The following is a 15575-nucleotide window of genomic DNA, read 5'->3' on the forward strand; positions in this document are numbered from 1 at the left end:
CCCTCCGACGCGTTTTCGCTCTTTCCCGCAACTTCGCAATTGCCACCACAACCCGCCAGGCATCGGCCAACAGACTCTTCTGCAGTTGCTCCCAAAGAACGGCCTTTACAATATGTCAGGCAGGCCCACCCGTGTCGTCTTCGGTAAGTGTTCTGTTTCTTGCCAGTTTGAGTGGTCTACTTCGCAAAGTTGGCCTAATTGTCGCTTACCTGTGCCTTCTGTTCACAGTCGGGAACATCCCATGTAAGTTGTCAAAAGCATTGGCGTATCACCGCAGTTTAGCCGCCTTCCCTATACCGGGCGAGATTGAGCGGGTCCGGATATTGGCTGGAATATGAGGCTCCTTGGAGACCGTGTATTGAACGAAACTTCGCCATAACAGACGACTTGACCGAAACGCAACTCATCGATATATTCAAGGAAGTTGGGCCTGTTGTATCGTTCCGGCTGGTGTTCGATAGGGATACGGGGAAGCCGAAGGGATATGGCTTCTGTACCTTCCAAGGTATGTGTAGTCCACTACGGCCCAGATGGAGAGCGGAGCGGCAACCACGTCGAGAACTGGGAAAGTTTCTGAGCGTGGAAAACACACCCATTTACAGATGCGGAGACGGCGGCGAGTGCGGTACGAAACCTCAACAATTACGATGTTAACGGGAGACAGTTGCGGATAGACTTTGCCGAGAGCGATAAGGAGGATCCCGGACCTGGTGGAAACGGAGGCCCTGGACAAGGGCCGCAATCCGCACCCCAATCATATCAACAACATCAACAACCGCCACCGCCACAGCAGCAGCAACTTCCCCAGCAGATGTATGGTCAACAAAACATGAACACTCCCCCACATAACACGCCGGTGCCCGCGCCCGTCGCCGCGGGGCCGCCAGCGACGGATGTGATCAATAAGATACTGGCGTCATATCCCCCGGAACAGATGCTAGAGGTTCTTGCGCAGATGAAGGTTGGTGGGCCGGACGCCGCGACAGCTGCCCCTGACACCCTGAACATGAAGCTGACGTTCTCTTGTATATCACAGCTGCATGTCCAAAGCAACCCTGACCAAGTTCAGGCATTGCTCATGGAAAACCCGCAACTCTCATATGCGCTATTCCAGGCACTGCTTGTTATGAATGTTGTGGATCCCGCTATCATGCAGGTAACAGCCGACCAAGTATCCATGACCTTGATTGATGCTCTCTGATCATCTCATCCACCCTCTTACAGCGCATCCTGCAAACCCAAGCCATCACCCCCCAAATGCAAGGCGTGCCACCTCCCCAACAACTGGGCATCCCACCATCAATACCACCCATGATGAACCCCGCGGCGTTCATCCAGGGCCTGACGGCGGCCCCAATACCACAGCAACAACCGCAACAGCAGTTTGGGAGACCATTGGGTATACCCGCTGGGCTGCCTGCGGGCTTGGGACTGCCGAACCAGCAACCGATGGGTGGGGCGGGGCCGATTGGTATGTTGACATGAACCTCGTTCGAAAGGCATGGGAGTTATGCTTTGATCGTGGTGCCTAACTGACTACCCTCGACACGTTTGTGATTGCAGATATGGTACAAGAACAACAAAAGGTAAATTCCCCGCTACTGCTTTCCCATGAGAAGAACATTCATAGCTGACCATTTCTTTGCCTCCTCGTACAACTTCCAGCAAGTCCTCCTACAACTCCTCAACCTTACGCCAGACCAACTGCAAGCCTTACCGGCCGATCAGAGGGAGAAAATCACGCTCCTGGTAGGTTGCTGAAGTCGAGGGGTTTTAGATTCGAACATATTAGAACTCACAACTCGAGGACACTTTGCAGAGGACACAGATTCTCGGCCCACAATAGGTTATCCCCGCCGTAGCCCCATGGCTCTGGAGCGAAACATATCCGCGGCAACTATATGGCGCTGTTCCGTAGGTCGACGGTATTGGGGTCCGCAGAGGGAGTATATTAGGTAGCACATATAGCCTGAAGCTTGTATATAGGGCGTCACTATATATATCTGTCGCAGCTCAAAAGCCACTTGATGCGTTCTCTAGATCCATGCTCAATGCACGCCTTTCTATCCGCACATCGATTCGCACTGAACCCCCAAGTGCCGCGATCTAAAAAGGCCCGTTCAACTGGAGGGAGCAGGAAGCCACTTCCCCAATACGCCGTCGTCTACATCCAGCGCCCCACCCGGATGCGTCAACAACGCCTCCCACTCCACGCCATCCTTGATCCCCTCCCCATCGGCCATCAATCGCCAATTCGGGCTATGGCCCCGTTTCAGCCATTTGAAATCCTCCACCTCCCGATATTGATTCGTTGCGGGGTCTGGTGAGATCTGCGCGAGAGCGTAGAGTTTTGATAGCGGTACGGTAGGATTGGTGGTGTTGGAGGGGAGGGAGGTGACGAAGGTGGTGGGATACGTGGCGAACCGCAGCCCAGAGCAGTCTTCGATGATCGGGTGTGAGTTGATATGGAGGTAGATATCTGTCCGTGTTGTTGCGTGCATTCGGAACTGTTTTCGAGTGACCATACCAAATCGCAATCGTGAGTGAATGGATGTCCCACCTAGGATGGTGCAGCCAGAATGGGAACTCACCTGCCGACACGCAACAACAAACACACACCCCACGCAGTCCTGAATAAACAGCGATCCGCTGATGGGACCTGTTATCACGAGACAGTGCTGGAGATGGGTGGCGTGCAGCGCCGCGATCGGGGTGCCGAGGATCGAGACGACGCAGTGGGTGAGGTTGCTGAGTTTATAGTCTTTTGCATCGTCCTGTGTTGAAGTGGCGGGCCGGATGTACTCGGCCTGCTTGCCGGTGATGGCGAGAGACTTGAGGGATGTGACATCCGTCTCATGTCCCGGTGCCGACGCTACAGGGTCTTTCGGGGATGTCGTCTCAACTACGGAGCTTCCCGCCCGTGACGCCGTTTGTGCCGCGGCCCCATCCACAGCACCCGCCGTATTCACCCCCACGCCCCCACCCACCCTCCCCTTCCGCGCCCCGAAGGTAAATTTCGCCCTTGGCGCCGTCCCACTCGCCGCTTTGGCCTGCACGCCCTTCAACAGCGCCGCGCACTGCCGCTGATCATACGCGGGCAGGAACACCGTCGCTGCTGTTAATCGTTTGCTTAATTCGCTGATTTGCTCGAGGGCTGATTGGCGCTGCTCGGGCGTGGGGGTGAGATCAAGGGTGGTGGTGAGGGATTCGCAGGAGGATTTGAAGGCGGAGCAGAAGTCCGCGGCGGAGGTTTTTATGTCGGGGTGGTGGGACACCATCGTGGGAAGATGTGGGTGGAAAAGGGGGGAAACACGGCGAGACTTGCCTTCAACACTTCTTGTCAGATCCACAGATTCTGGTACGCGTTGGTAAAATGGAACAGTGTGGTAGACCTTCTCCTGGTCATATCACATGGTATCAATGCGACATCAAAGTTCTGAACTTCTGATATAAACCCATGTTTGCCGCGCAGAACTGAGGAATCTACGTACATCAAGCTATCATAAAAAGGGAGAGAGAAGAGGATAGACCCATTATAATCAGAGGATGAAATGCAGGGAAAATCGTCAATCCTAGTACACTAGAACTACGCAAAGGGTACGCCTCAAAGCTTGGACTTCGGGGCCGCGAGTTGCAGCACGCCCTCCAGTTTTCTATGTGAAAAGGAAGGTCGTTGAGTACACGCGAGCAAAAGCTGTACTGAACAGCATAACAGAACACTTACGTCGCAAGAGCCATGTTGCCCTTAATCTTGATCTTCCCCGCCATGAACGCCTTCTGCGGCTTCAACTTCCCTGCAGCAAGCTCCACAAAGTCCTTATCGGCAACGGTGACGGTCATATCGGCCTTCCCGGACGGTGGGGCACCCGCACCGACGCTGCCGGACCCGTTCTTCAGGTCGACGTACCACGACTGCTTCTTTCCCTCGGCGTTGGTGATGTCGAACGCAAACACGGACTTGACCTTCTTGACCTGCGCGGCCTTGGTGGTGTCGGGCGCGGCGTTCCATCCGGCTTGGATTTGCTGGAAGACTTTGGAGGAGACGAAGCCGGGGACGTTGATGTCGCTGCCTGAGGATGCAGGCGCGGCAGCGGGCTTGGCGGCCGCGGATGTCTCCTTCTTGGCTTCTGCGGGCTTGGCGGCGTCGCCACTGACGTTGTCAAAGTTGGCCTGCACGGCGGCGAAGGAGTCTTGGGTGCTAGTGGGGTAAGTAGCGCGGCCGTCCTCGAAGTTGGTGATGTCAGACCACCGGGACGCGATGTGTTCGGGGAGGAGAGGCTTGTTGACGGGGAACCCGACGCCCCCAGTGCGTTGCCATCGGACCTTGGCGATCCAGCATGATCCGACTTCGTAGACGCCAGCGGTGTCCTGGTTGGACTCGTGGACGAGCTTTCCGACCAGTGGAGCCACGTAATCGGGCTTCAACATCTCGACGATCTCGGCGGGCATGACGGTGGCGGTCATACGGGTACCCGCGTTGGGAGCAATGGTGTTGACGACGATGTTCGATCGCTGGCCCTCAAGGGCAAGGGTGTTGGAGAAAGCGACGATACCGGCCTTGGCGGCGGAGTAGTTGGCTTGGCCAAAGTTTCCGTACAAACCGACAGCTGAGGTGGTGTTGATGATACGACCGTATTTTTGCTTGAGCATATGGGGCCACGCAGCCTTGGTGACTTTGTAGGTTCCGCGGAGGTGAACACGGTGGACCAAGTCCCAGTCGTTGTCGGTCATCCTGGCAAAGGATTTGTCGCGGAGAATACCCGCATTGTTCACGACAATGTCGATGCGACCGAAGGCGTCGAGAGCGGTCTGCACCACCTTGTCGCCATCTTCCACAGAGTCGTGATTCGACACCGCCTTCCCTCCGAAAGCCTTGATCTCCTCCACAACTTTGTCTGCGGGGGAAGCCTCGCCGCCCTCGCCCTTGGTCCCAGTTCCGAGATCGTTCACAACCACGGAAGCCCCAAGCTATCGTGAAGGAATATGCGTCTTGAGTAACCACTTCGCGTACTACGAAGAAAACATAGACTGCTCACCTTGGCGAGAAGAATGGCGTGTGCCCTTCCAAGCCCGTTTCCAGCACCCGTGACGATGGCGACCTTTCCGTCGAAACGTAAATCACCTGCAGTAGGGTTGTTCTGCAGGGACTTGGCCTCCTCCAAAAGCCCGACCCAGTCCGTGTCCATGATAGACTCGGGGTACGCAGGCTTGTCGAACTTCGTGATCTGATCCCACTTGGCAGTGACGGCCCCAGGGGTGAAGGTCTGATCGGCCTTGAAGACTGCTCCGCGCGACCTCTCCCATCGGAGCTTCGCGATGAAACCAGCTCCAACTTCGAAGATGGAACCAGTCTCCTCAGTAGACTCGTGAGTCAAGTACGCAACGAGGGGAACAACAAATTCGGGCTTCAATGCGGCAAGCATGTCCGGGGGGAGGACCGTCTCGGTCATACGAGACGCGGCAAGAGGTGCGATGGTGTTGACACGAATGTTCTTCTTGGCGCCTTCGCGGGCCAAAGAGTTTGAGAATCCAAAAAGAGCCAATTTCGCTGCAAAAAGGGGATATAGTTAGGCGGCCGTCCGGAAGCAATTGCGAAAAAGCACACAGAAAGCTCACCAGCCGCGTAGTTGGCTTGACCGAAGTTTCCGTAGATGCCGGCGGCGGATGCCGTGTTGATAATGCTAGAAGTGGGGGGATTTAATTTCGGGAAGGGCGACGTATGCCATGTAACCAATATGTACGGTAATCTCTCTTTCGTACCGTCCGTAGCCTTGCTTCTGCATGTGTTCCCAGGCGGCTTTCGCCACCTTGTATGAGCCCCTGACGTGCACACGTTGGACAAGGTCCCAGTCGGCATCGGTCATACGGGCGAAGGACTTGTCGCGCAAGATACTGCGGGTTTGACACAGATGTAGGAAGTCAGGTATCGTTCCCAGTGGCACAAGAGAAGAGGCCAGTTCACGCAAAATCATACCCAGCGTTGTTGATAACGACATCAATGCGGCCAAAAGCATCCAGTGCAGTTTGGACGATCTTCTCACCGTCCTCTACGGAGTCGTAGTTGGCAACAGCCTTTCCTCCGGCCTTTTTGATCTCATCGACGACAATGTCAGCGGCCTGAATGTGAGGAAAGTACAAATACGTAAATCAGCTCGTTGAACGAGATAAAATTGCAGCTTTTTGCCTTGTGGCTTCCATACCTTGTGGTTGCCGCCCTCGTCACCGGTTCTGCTCGATCCAAGATCGTTCACAACGACGGAAGCACCTATAATGATGATTTAGTCAATCTGGCGGACCGCGGGATTCCTCATAGGTATGGGAAAGATCCGGCAGGCAAGATGGGAACATCAAAAGGCATGCATTGCTATCCAAGGATGGAGAAACACACCTCGGGAAGCAAAGAATGTGGCGTACGCCTACAGATTCGAAGCGTGGGAAAATGCATCGTCAGTCCCGAAATCGCGAGAGTTTCACCTCAGCGAGCAGACTGCACCTTTCCAAGTCCTACAAGGAGAGGAAGATGAGATGGTCGGTCAATATAACTGGATGAGCAAGCTGAGCTGAGCGTGCGACGCATCTTCACATACCTCCTCCAGCGCCGGTCACGATGACGACGCGGTTATCGAAACGAAGGTCAGACATTGATGAGAAATTTGGTTACTGTTTGCCGAGGAAAACGATACGTGGTTATGCTATGTGTGGTATTTGCGGGGACCAAAAACGAGGAGCTGCGGGGTTGATCAGGGCAAGAGGGAGTCGGTGATGGGCGGGTCTTTATGGGGGGACGTTGAGACGACGGGGGGAGGAGCCGAGGCAAAACCGCCCGTGCGAAAAGTGTCACCAGTGGAGCAAACAGTCCGGACGCGAGGAGTCCCCGTGACGTGGGCTTTCACATGTCGCTCGCTGCGCCGGCGCCTTCCGGTATATATATAGTCGACCGCTGCGCTGGGAGTTAGGGTTACGCGTCCTCATGTTGGTTCGCTCAGCTTTTCATCTGGACGGCGGGCTCTCTGCCGTCGACGATCCACTCCAACTCTCGGCCTACAGAATGATACCGCCCCTGATATGCCTTTGGCTCCAGGGGCTGACGGCAAATCTGGACATTTCCATACATGTGAGGAACAAGTGCGTTAGCAGACTCTGCTACGACCTCGGATTCCCAGGGGATACGGCTGGAGGTTGGCCTATTGAAAAATGTGCGGGTTTTCGTGAGGAGAGATCGGCGGCTCCTTTTTCCGTGCAAGCGTGCTAGAAGGACGCTGGCACGGGAAAGTGATGCGGTACTGATGCAAGAACTTCCGGGTAGACAGCTTGTGCGTCTAGTAAGATAGCCATCGCTATTGTTGGCAGAGCGGGATGCCTCTCAAGACCGTAACATCCGCCGTCCGATCAGGTCGAATGTAAGCCTTGACCCTTGTTCACACGCTCCAGGTGTTTCTCTATATACATGAACCTACAGTAAGTTTGTTGTCGACCATCATCGCTTATCACACGCTGCAGATAACTTCGCCATGAATAAGCGTACACCACCCGTCCTCTTCGGCACCCCACCGCCGCCAAGCCTTAGCCGCCTCCTCCAAAGCCCCTTGATCACAGCACCCGCCCTCCAACGCCGTTTTCGCAAATGTGCTCTTCAACGTCCGCTCCGCCCACAAGCCCGACCACCAATCCCGCTCCTCCTTCGTCGCATAGCACCACGTCCCAGCGCCCAACTTCATGCGGGCGGGGTCGAACCCGGCCAGTCTCGCCCACGCGTGCAGCCGTCGTCCTGCGTTAGGCTCGCCGCCGTTGTGGCGGGCGACTCTGAGGTAGAGATCGAGCCAGGAGTTTATGCCGGGGACTTCGGGGTAGAATAGGGTGGCGCCCATGTCCACCTCCCGCGCTGCGACCAGACCCCCCGGTTTACATACGCGACGCATCTCCCGCAGGGCACTGACGGGGTCGCTGATATGCTGGAGGACCTGGTGTGCGTGCACCAGATCGAAGGAGGCATCGGCGAAAGGCAGATTGAAAACGTCCGCTACCTGAAAGTCCACGTTAGTCACCCGACGCTCAGCAGCATGAGCCCGTGCTTGATCCAGGATATCCTTTGCGCCCTCCGGCTCGATCCCAGTAACGTGTCCGCGTGGGACGTAGGTCGCGAGATCAACTGTGATGGTGCCGGGCCCGCAGCCGACGTCCAGCACGCGGAAATCGTTTTTGAGCTCCGGAATGAGGTAGCCGCAGGAGTTTTGGACGTTGCGCCAGCTGTGAGAGCGGAGGACTGAGGCGTGATGGCCGTGGGTGTAAGTTGCTGGCGAGGCGGTTGATGATGTGCTATTGGTGCCTGACATGGTGTGAAGAGTTGCGAAAGTGAATGGCGGAGAGCGTCGCCCAGGTACAGTAACTTCCTTCTGGAAACGTATCCTGAGTATCTTCCCGTTTGGTACGCAGGAGCTAGAGGACGCAGGGCCGTAAAGTGATGTCTGCTGAGCTGCTGAGCTGTTCTGGAGAGGGGAGGATGAGTCCGCGCGAAGCCCTCACAGAACTCTATGGCCAACGCATCCTCAAAATTCAAGTCCTCCAATTGCAGATTTGCCCTCACACCCAGACCTTCTAGACCTTCTCCTTCACAGCTCCCTACCTCGCACACTGTACATATATACATAGAGCGCAGAAGGGACAAGACCTTCTCATCATCTATTTTCCCATTCCACACCTCCCCTCACCCATTGCTGCACCCTCAACATAATGAGCGACACAGAGATCACCGGAACCCGCCGGCGCCGCGACGACGACGAAGAAGAAGATCACACCACCGACTCCAAACGGCCAAAGCTAGACGACGCCCCCCCTTCCCAAAACGGCAACGGGGACGCAGACGAATCCGACTCAGACGACGATGTCGGCCCCATGCCCGAATTACCACCCTCCTCCGACGAAGCAGCGACGACGGCGCCAAGGAAGAAAGTGCGGAAACTGAAGTATGAGAAGGTGTTTTTGGATAACTTGCCGTCGGCGGATATGTATGAGCGGAGTTTGATGCACCGGGATGTTGTGAATTTCGTTGCTGTTACGTCGTAAGTCCGCTTTTGCCTTCAAAATAATCACCCTGTTCCTCCGTCTGGGGCAATTTCTCATCCCGTATTCACCACGTTTACGATGAACCAGAACGGACTTCCTGATAACAACATCGATTGACGGGCACGTCAAGTTCTGGAAAAAGACCGAGAAGGGAATAGAGTTCGTCAAACATTTCCGGGCGCACCTGGGCGCCATCGTCGCGATCGACACTAGCCATGATGGGACGCTGTTGGCGACGTGCGCGGTCGATAAGGGGTTGAAGATCTTTGATGTTGTCAATTTTGGTAGGGTTTCGAAGAGGATGTGGGGGTTTGGGGGAGTTGGGGGCTCGGTCTGAGGGAATACGAAATATGCTGACGATGGTTGGGATGTGTTGCATTGATGACAGATATGATAAATATGAACAAGCTAGAGTACTTGCCGAACGCTGTGTGCTGGATGTACCAAAAGGGGCAGGCACAGGCGCTTCTAGCATGGTACGTAGATTGACTGCGTTTCCCACTTCCGCGATTCGAGGAGCTCATACCATCGACATGTACCGCCCACAGCTCCGACCGCGAATCCTCATCAATATACCTATACGACGGCCGGGGAAGCAACGACCCCCTGAAAGTCATCACCAGCATCCATTCGAGCACCGTACATATCATGCGCTACAACGCGTTCGCGGACGTGGTGGTCAGCGTGGATAGCGGGGGCATGGTGGAGTACTGGACGCCGGATTTGGAGGAAGGATTTAGGGCGCCGACGAAACCGGCTGTTGCTTGGGAATTTAAGAGTGATACGGATCTTTACGAGTTTAAGAAGGTGCGGGCGTAGGCGTTTGTTTTTGTGGAGCGAGGGAGATGAGGGAACAAATGACTGAAATGAGGATCATTTGTTCGTACCCAGGCCAAATCAACACCAACCGGCCTCACATTCTCCGCTGACTTCCGCAAATTTGTCACCTTCGGCTTCGACGACCGCCAAATCCGCATTTTCAACTTCACCACCGGCAAGCTGATCCGCAAATACGACGAGTCGCTCACCGTCGTCTCCGAGATGCAGCAAGCCGGGACCGCCATCCACCGCCTCGACGACATGGAATTCGGCCGCCGCCTCGCCCTTGAACGCGAGATCGAGAAAATAAAAGGCGGCCAATCCGCAACCGTCAACGCCATCTTTGACGAAACGGGCAATTTCGTCATCTACCCCACGCTGTTAGGAATAAAAGTGGTCAACATCACCACCAACAAAGTCGTCCGTCTGATCGGAAAAGCCGAAACACAACGCTTCATGAACCTCGCGCTGTACCAAGGCGCGCCCCGCAAAAAGGGCCTGATGACCCTCGAAATGGCCGCCTCGGATAACCCGGCGCTGAAAGAAACCGAGTCCACTGACCCGACGCTATTTGCCACGGCATATAAACGTAACCGCTTCTTCTGCTTCTCCCGCCGCGACGCCGACTCGGACGACTCGACTGCCACATCGACGGGGCGAGACATCTTCAACGAGAAACCCTCCCGCGAGGAACAAACCGTCGCGGCATCCCAAACCAACCTCGCACGAACCCTCGGCTCCTCCGCCATCATCCACACCACCCACGGCGACATCCACCTCCGTCTCTTCCCCGAATACGCGCCGAAAGCGGTCGAGAATTTCGTCGGCCTGGCCAAAAAGGGGTACTACGAGAACGTGATCTTCCATCGGGTGATCAAAGGGTTCATGATCCAGACGGGGGATCCGTTGGGGGATGGGACCGGCGGGGAGAGTCTGTGGGGGAGTGATTTCGAGGATGAGTTCTCGAGGGCGGTGAAACATGATCGGCCGTATACGTTTAGCATGGCGAATGTGGGGCCGAATACGAATGGGAGTCAGTTTTTTATTACGACTGTTGCTACGGTATGTTTGGGGGGGGGAGGGGGTGCATGTTTGGCAAAAGGGTGGTGATTGATTCTGTTATTCTTCTCTTTCTTACTTTACAGCCCTGGCTGGATAACAAACACACCATCTTTGGCCGCGCGACTGGCGGTATGGATGTCATACAGCGCATCGAGCAGACAAAGACCGACAAGACCGACAAGCCGTACGAGGATATCAGGATCCTTAGCATCGAGGTCAGGTAGATGAGGACTCTCCTTTGGCCGTAGATCTGGGATACCCCCCTTGATGTTGTTAGGTAGAGATATACTGTAACGATATCACATCAGGCGTAAGGTATTTCAAGAATGCTAAACATTTATAGCGGGATCAGGCGCTCAGTCTGAGTGGTATTCGGTGGTATTGCACCAAGTCTACGTAGAAAAAGTAAAAAAGAGTGTCTACTTCTTAAAAAACAAGTCCTTCAAGATCCTCGCCGTATCATGCGGCCCCTCAACCGCATGTCCCGTAACCCTCTCATGGGAATAAATCTCATAATCATTCCCGCCCTTGAACGTCTTATCACCGAAAAAGTGGATCGTGTCAAACGACTCGCCTTTGAGGTGGTTCAGGCAGTAGGTCTTGTCCCAGCCCGTGGGGAACACGTCGAAGGAGATTTGCCCGCCGATGGAGTAGGTGAGGGAGAGGTCGGAGAATTCCTTTTTGAGGGCTTCGACGAAGGTGGGGCGGATGTTGTGAGCTTTGTCGTAGATTTCGTATTCGTCGCGCTCAGGGTGGCTGCAGTTGCGCCCGATGGGGGAGACGTTGATCATGCCGTTGCGGAATTCGATGTGGGTTCCGCTGTGAGAGGAGGGGAGAGAGAGAGGTAGGTGGAGAAAGTGAGTGGCTTTGAACATGGTCGGGATGTTACGAATCCCCATCCCCAAACTCACCGCTTCTTTGGAATGTCGAGATCAGCGATGTAGTGCAAGATGAAGCTGTTGAGCTTCTTGTACTTTTCCTCGCCGATCCAGCCGATGAAACTCTGCGACGCGAGCTTCTGGCCCAAACGGTATGCGGTCAGACCGTTCTCCGAAAAGCAAAAGTCAAAGTCGTTGATGCCTGGAAGGATGGAAAGCAGAAGTGAGTTTGAATGAGCGAAGCGATTGATGATTGGGCCCTTCAATCCATCACCAAACGACACCTTGCTCGCGCCGCTCGCGACAAGGATGTTGAGTTGCGGTGGGCGGAGCGTAGCTCGCTTCGCTCGCTAAAAGATCTGACGCTCGCGAACGCGTTCGCTCTGGTCTATCTATCGTCTCCCAGACCGAACCCACCCCAGTCGCTTCGCTCGCGCCACCTCCCTTCGCTCGTTGCAGTACAACACCAACGCTCGCTTCGCTCGCGGCTCCACTTCTTTGCCACCACTTTAGTAGTCGCCATCTAACTTACAGTCAGGCCCGAGCTGTTCGAGTTGCTTAGAGAGATCGCTCCCCCCCACAAACCCAATGACGACCTCCTTCCTTAGATCCTTGAGGAGTTGCTTCATTTCGGGGGTGATGCTCTGTTGGGGGCGTGTGAAATTTCAAGATCGTGAGAAAATGCGGTGCGCAGATTGAGGATCTGTGTGGATGAGGGGCGACTCCTGTCCAAAGCAGCTGCCCTCCCTAGTATCTTCGTCAGGATCATACCTTCCGAGCGGGGGTGATAGTGTCGTCGACGTCGAACAAGACGAGGGTCTTTGGGTGGGTGCGGGGTCCAAAGTCTGTCATGGTTGCTGCTTTTGGTGGGCTTGAGGAACGAGGGAGGGAGGAGTACTGTATGTAGCTCTAGAGACGATGAATGCAAGTGAGAAGACGGCCAGAGAGCGTTGAGGACTGCGAACCTGTGACCTATATATACAGTACCTTTTGTGGTTGGGCTTTCGGGAATGAGTTTGGAGCCTCTTTGTTGGGAGCGTCTTTGTTGGGAGTGTGCCGTTGCGCCATCGATCACCGACGCGGCGCCTCCCACGTTCAAATTCACAATCCATTTCCAGCTTTCATTTTCCAGGCGGCCCAAGAATCCCAACATGGCCTGCACATGCTTGCACACAAACCCTCTTAACCTGCACGCCACACTTATAGAACGCCCCCCCAACCAAGGGTGCGCCACACTTCGCTCTATCCAGACCCCCCGTCTCCAATAGACTCGCCGCTCTCACAATGGCCTACCTTCCACTCCGTCGTCCACTGCTCTTATCTCCACGCCGCGGCTTCCAAGTTCAATGGCTTCCTCACTACACGCAGCACGCGGCCGCACGCGTCTTTTCACATGCGTCATTCTAGGCGTGCTCTTCGTTTCGAAGGGGCTTGGGGTTGGCGTGGGTGCAACTGCGACAGTCGGGCTGCGGCTGGGGCTGGAGGAGAGGGAGAGAGACGTGTTGGTGCAGCAGCAGCAGCAGGGTAGGGATCCGAGCGATAGCGAGCCCAAACGCGAGCGGCGCCGCAGCGCAATGCGGCCATGCGAGCCGCTAGCGAAGCGAGCGTGGGTGTTGAACTGTAACGAGCGAAGTGAGGTGCAGGGTTGGTTCGGTCTGGGAGACCGATAGGTCGACCAAAGCGAACGCCTTCGCGAGCAACAGCGTGCGGCGAGCGACAGCGAGCATCACATCTTTGCGAACGAAGCGAGCTGCGACCGAAGGGAGCGATCTGGTTCTGTTTAAGGCAACCTCGCTGGGCGAGTTTCAATCATCTCGTTCATGATTGATGGTCGATGGTTGATGGATTATGGTCGATGGTGGATGGACGATGCTTGATGACGGCTGCGCCGGTTTTAATCATCTCGTTCACCTGCGCTGGTTTTAATCATCTCATTCTCATTTCGCCCAGGTTCAACCGACAGGCACAAAATTATTGAAAACGACGCACCACCACCGCCACCAATACAACCACCGCCCATCGTACCACTACAAAGCAACTTCGAAGGCCTCGTCAACCCCTTCATCCCCAGCCCGCCACCTCCAGCACCAGCGCAGGACGACAGCACCACCTCCCCTCAACTCCAACACCAAGCCCATTGCCTACCCCCACCCTGGGAGCGCAACCTAACAGAACACCCCGTCCTCGTCGTAGGCGGCGCAGGCAGCGGGTGGCCCCCATCCCCAGCAGAATGGGAACCGAAACAACCTTGCATCATTCCTTGTCTGCATACCAGCGATCAAACGTACATTGATCGGGCGGATGTCAGATTGTATGAGATTTTACTATCGAATTATCCGACATCGAAGGAGGGGTTGCCAAAGAGGAGTTGCGAACATCAGAAGTTTGCGCTGCTTTCGATGGAGAGTGCTGATAATTATCCGTTTCTGAATGGTGAGCTGCGCGAGCGGAGCGAATCCACTGTTATACCGAGCATCAGCGAGGACGAACGCACGAGCGAAGCGAGTTCCCATTGCGTCAAAGGCGCAATACTCCCGTCACTGATGCTCTTAGCGAGCACCGGCGAGCGTCAAATCCTTGCGAGCGAAGCGAGCTGCTCCGCCCACCGACCCTCGCTAGCGCTCGGATACTGCTGTCGCGTCGTCCATCCAATTGATCCATTGCATATTGTCCATCACCCTCATATGTTGTCATTCTCACTTTTCACTTTCCAGACGCCAAATCTGTCGGCTACGACATAACCATGGACTACCGTCTCACATCCGACGTCCCCATCCCCTACTACGGCATCTGCGACGTCCTCCGCCCCGTCGACACCACCATCCCCAAACACACCGACGTGCTCGCCTCCGCCTTCATATCCAACTGCGGGGCGCGGAATAACCGCAAGGAGGTCGTGGAGGAGCTGATGAAGTATATCAAAGTGGATAGCTTTGGGGCGTGTTTGCATAATCAGGTGGGTGGTGGGGTGATGCGGGTGGGGGTGTGGATGTAGGGTTTTGATGGTTTGGCTGCGTAGGATATACCGGATTATGCGATCGACCTCAACCCCTGGGACCAGAAGACGGCCGTGCTGAAGCGGTATAAGTTTAATCTGGCGTTTGAGAACTCGAATTCGGAGGATTGTGAGTTTCCGTTGTACACTTGTCTCGTTCGGGGGTGGCAAGTGTCTTTAACCACACCCCTCATTCATCTCTGCACAGATGTAACCGAAAAATTCTACCAACCCCTCGAATCCGGCACTGTCCCTGTGTTCCTCGGCACCTCCTCCATCCCCCGCTTCGCCCCGCACCCCAGCTCCTACATCGACGCCTCGTCCTTTCCCTCCATCCGCGCCCTCGCGGACCACCTCCTCTACCTCGCTTCCAACGACACGGCCTACAACGCATATTTCGCGTACAAGGACCCGGCGCATGAGCAGGCGGAGGAGTTTATGAGGGTTGCCGCTTTTCAGCAGGTGCATAGTAGTTGTAGGCTTTGTATGAAGGCGGCGGGGATGGATGTAGGGGATTATATCGCGATGAAGAAGGTTGTGCTGAGGGGGTAGGGACTTCAGGAATTTTTGGGAGCATTTTCGGAACTCAACATAGCGCAAGTGCTTTTTTGGACTTCTAGTTTGCATTTGAGTACAAAGCAGGATTTTTGGGTATCCTCACGAGCCTACCTGGACGATCTATCTGCAACCTCAGAATGAGTTGACAGCATTAGCGACACTACTCAGCGTGCCAGTTCGATCACGCGACTGCTGAGGCA

At 55.2% G+C, this 15575-nt stretch overlaps 7 protein-coding genes across 7 annotated transcripts; 3 read left to right on the plus strand and 4 right to left on the minus strand.

The window, feature by feature from the left end:
* The first annotated feature begins 26 nt into the window (after positions 1-26).
* Positions 27-1983, plus strand: EV422DRAFT_48501 (hinge domain of cleavage stimulation factor subunit 2-domain-containing protein). Its single transcript, XM_053067362.1, has 8 exons — positions 27-143; positions 383-505; positions 603-961; positions 1037-1156; positions 1225-1471; positions 1564-1586; positions 1666-1749; positions 1820-1983. Exons 1-8 carry the CDS (start codon positions 113-115, stop codon positions 1844-1846), a joined length of 1014 nt encoding a protein of 337 aa, XP_052925624.1. The 5' UTR covers positions 27-112; the 3' UTR covers positions 1847-1983.
* A 137-nt stretch (positions 1984-2120) lies between these two features.
* EV422DRAFT_567311 (tubulin binding cofactor C-domain-containing protein) lies at positions 2121-3278 on the minus strand (the record flags this gene model as incomplete). Its single annotated transcript, XM_053072526.1, has 2 exons — positions 2121-2507; positions 2592-3278. The coding sequence occupies 2 exons, from the start codon at positions 3276-3278 to the stop codon at positions 2121-2123; spliced, it is 1074 nt and encodes a 357-aa protein (XP_052925625.1).
* A 71-nt stretch (positions 3279-3349) lies between these two features.
* EV422DRAFT_48449 (peroxisomal hydratase-dehydrogenase-epimerase) lies at positions 3350-6881 on the minus strand. The gene is made up of 10 exons (XM_053067353.1): positions 6588-6881; positions 6494-6504; positions 6389-6416; positions 6201-6265; positions 5975-6117; positions 5761-5892; positions 5617-5681; positions 5037-5548; positions 3721-4968; positions 3350-3653 (listed from the first exon to the last, which is right to left on the minus strand). The coding sequence occupies exons 1-9, from the start codon at positions 6640-6642 to the stop codon at positions 3721-3723; spliced, it is 2259 nt and encodes a 752-aa protein (XP_052925626.1). The 5' UTR covers positions 6643-6881; the 3' UTR covers positions 3350-3653.
* Positions 6882-7150: 269 nt separating this feature from the next.
* On the minus strand, positions 7151-8546 carry EV422DRAFT_528654 (S-adenosyl-L-methionine-dependent methyltransferase). The gene has a single exon (XM_053070295.1). The coding sequence runs from the start codon at positions 8331-8333 to the stop codon at positions 7488-7490; it is 846 nt and encodes a 281-aa protein (XP_052925627.1). The 5' UTR covers positions 8334-8546; the 3' UTR covers positions 7151-7487.
* A 346-nt stretch (positions 8547-8892) lies between these two features.
* On the plus strand, positions 8893-11168 carry EV422DRAFT_496207 (uncharacterized protein; the record flags this gene model as incomplete). The annotated part of the gene is made up of 6 exons (XM_053067859.1): positions 8893-9059; positions 9151-9347; positions 9452-9539; positions 9612-9870; positions 9955-10944; positions 11028-11168. The coding sequence occupies 6 exons, from the start codon at positions 8893-8895 to the stop codon at positions 11166-11168; spliced, it is 1842 nt and encodes a 613-aa protein (XP_052925628.1).
* Positions 11169-11363: 195 nt separating this feature from the next.
* EV422DRAFT_578366 (phosphomannomutase) lies at positions 11364-12733 on the minus strand (the record flags this gene model as incomplete). Its single annotated transcript, XM_053073287.1, has 4 exons — positions 12594-12733; positions 12355-12466; positions 11856-12024; positions 11364-11763 (listed from the first exon to the last, which is right to left on the minus strand). Exons 1-4 carry the CDS (start codon positions 12672-12674, stop codon positions 11364-11366), a joined length of 762 nt encoding a protein of 253 aa, XP_052925629.1. The 5' UTR covers positions 12675-12733.
* A 76-nt stretch (positions 12734-12809) lies between these two features.
* On the plus strand, positions 12810-15492 carry EV422DRAFT_48540 (uncharacterized protein). The gene is made up of 5 exons (XM_053067372.1): positions 12810-13346; positions 13773-14255; positions 14537-14778; positions 14842-14947; positions 15026-15492. Exons 1-5 carry the CDS (start codon positions 13169-13171, stop codon positions 15367-15369), a joined length of 1353 nt encoding a protein of 450 aa, XP_052925630.1. The 5' UTR covers positions 12810-13168; the 3' UTR covers positions 15370-15492.
* Positions 15493-15575: the final 83 nt, after the last annotated feature.

The sequence above is a fragment of the Fimicolochytrium jonesii genome (genome assembly GCF_025526975.1).
Source record: "Fimicolochytrium jonesii strain JEL569 chromosome Unknown EV422scaffold_11, whole genome shotgun sequence".
NCBI lineage: Eukaryota > Fungi > Chytridiomycota > Chytridiomycetes > Spizellomycetales > Powellomycetaceae > Fimicolochytrium > Fimicolochytrium jonesii.

What these genes read in the sequence shown, in the direction of transcription:
- EV422DRAFT_48501 (XM_053067362.1), top strand. Translation starts at nt 113, where the DNA reads ATGTCAGGCAGGCCCACCCGTGTCGTCTTCG. An exon ending in GCCCACCCGTGTCGTCTTCG is followed by an intron (nt 144 to 382) that starts GTAAGTGTTCTG and finishes TCGCCATAACAG; the next exon opens with ACGACTTGACCGAAACGCAA. An exon ending in GGGTGGGGCGGGGCCGATTG is followed by an intron (nt 1,472 to 1,563) that starts GTATGTTGACAT and finishes TTGTGATTGCAG; the next exon opens with ATATGGTACAAGAACAACAA.
- EV422DRAFT_48449 (XM_053067353.1), bottom strand. Translation starts at nt 6,642, where the DNA reads ATGTCTGACCTTCGTTTCGATAACCGCGTCGTCATCGTGACCGGCGCT. An exon ending in CACATTCTTTGCTTCCCGAG is followed by an intron (nt 6,266 to 6,388) that starts GTGTGTTTCTCC and finishes TCATCATTATAG; the next exon opens with GTGCTTCCGTCGTTGTGAAC. An exon ending in TCAAGCCAACTACGCGGCTG is followed by an intron (nt 5,549 to 5,616) that starts GTGAGCTTTCTG and finishes CCCTTTTTGCAG; the next exon opens with CGAAATTGGCTCTTTTTGGA.
- EV422DRAFT_528654 (XM_053070295.1), bottom strand. Translation starts at nt 8,333, where the DNA reads ATGTCAGGCACCAATAGCACATCATCAACCGCCTCGCCAGCAACTTAC.
- EV422DRAFT_48540 (XM_053067372.1), top strand. Translation starts at nt 13,169, where the DNA reads ATGGCTTCCTCACTACACGCAGCACGCGGCCGCACGCGTCTTTTCACA. An exon ending in GGTGCAGCAGCAGCAGCAGG is followed by an intron (nt 13,347 to 13,772) that starts GTAGGGATCCGA and finishes CATTTCGCCCAG; the next exon opens with GTTCAACCGACAGGCACAAA. An exon ending in GAACTCGAATTCGGAGGATT is followed by an intron (nt 14,948 to 15,025) that starts GTGAGTTTCCGT and finishes ATCTCTGCACAG; the next exon opens with ATGTAACCGAAAAATTCTAC.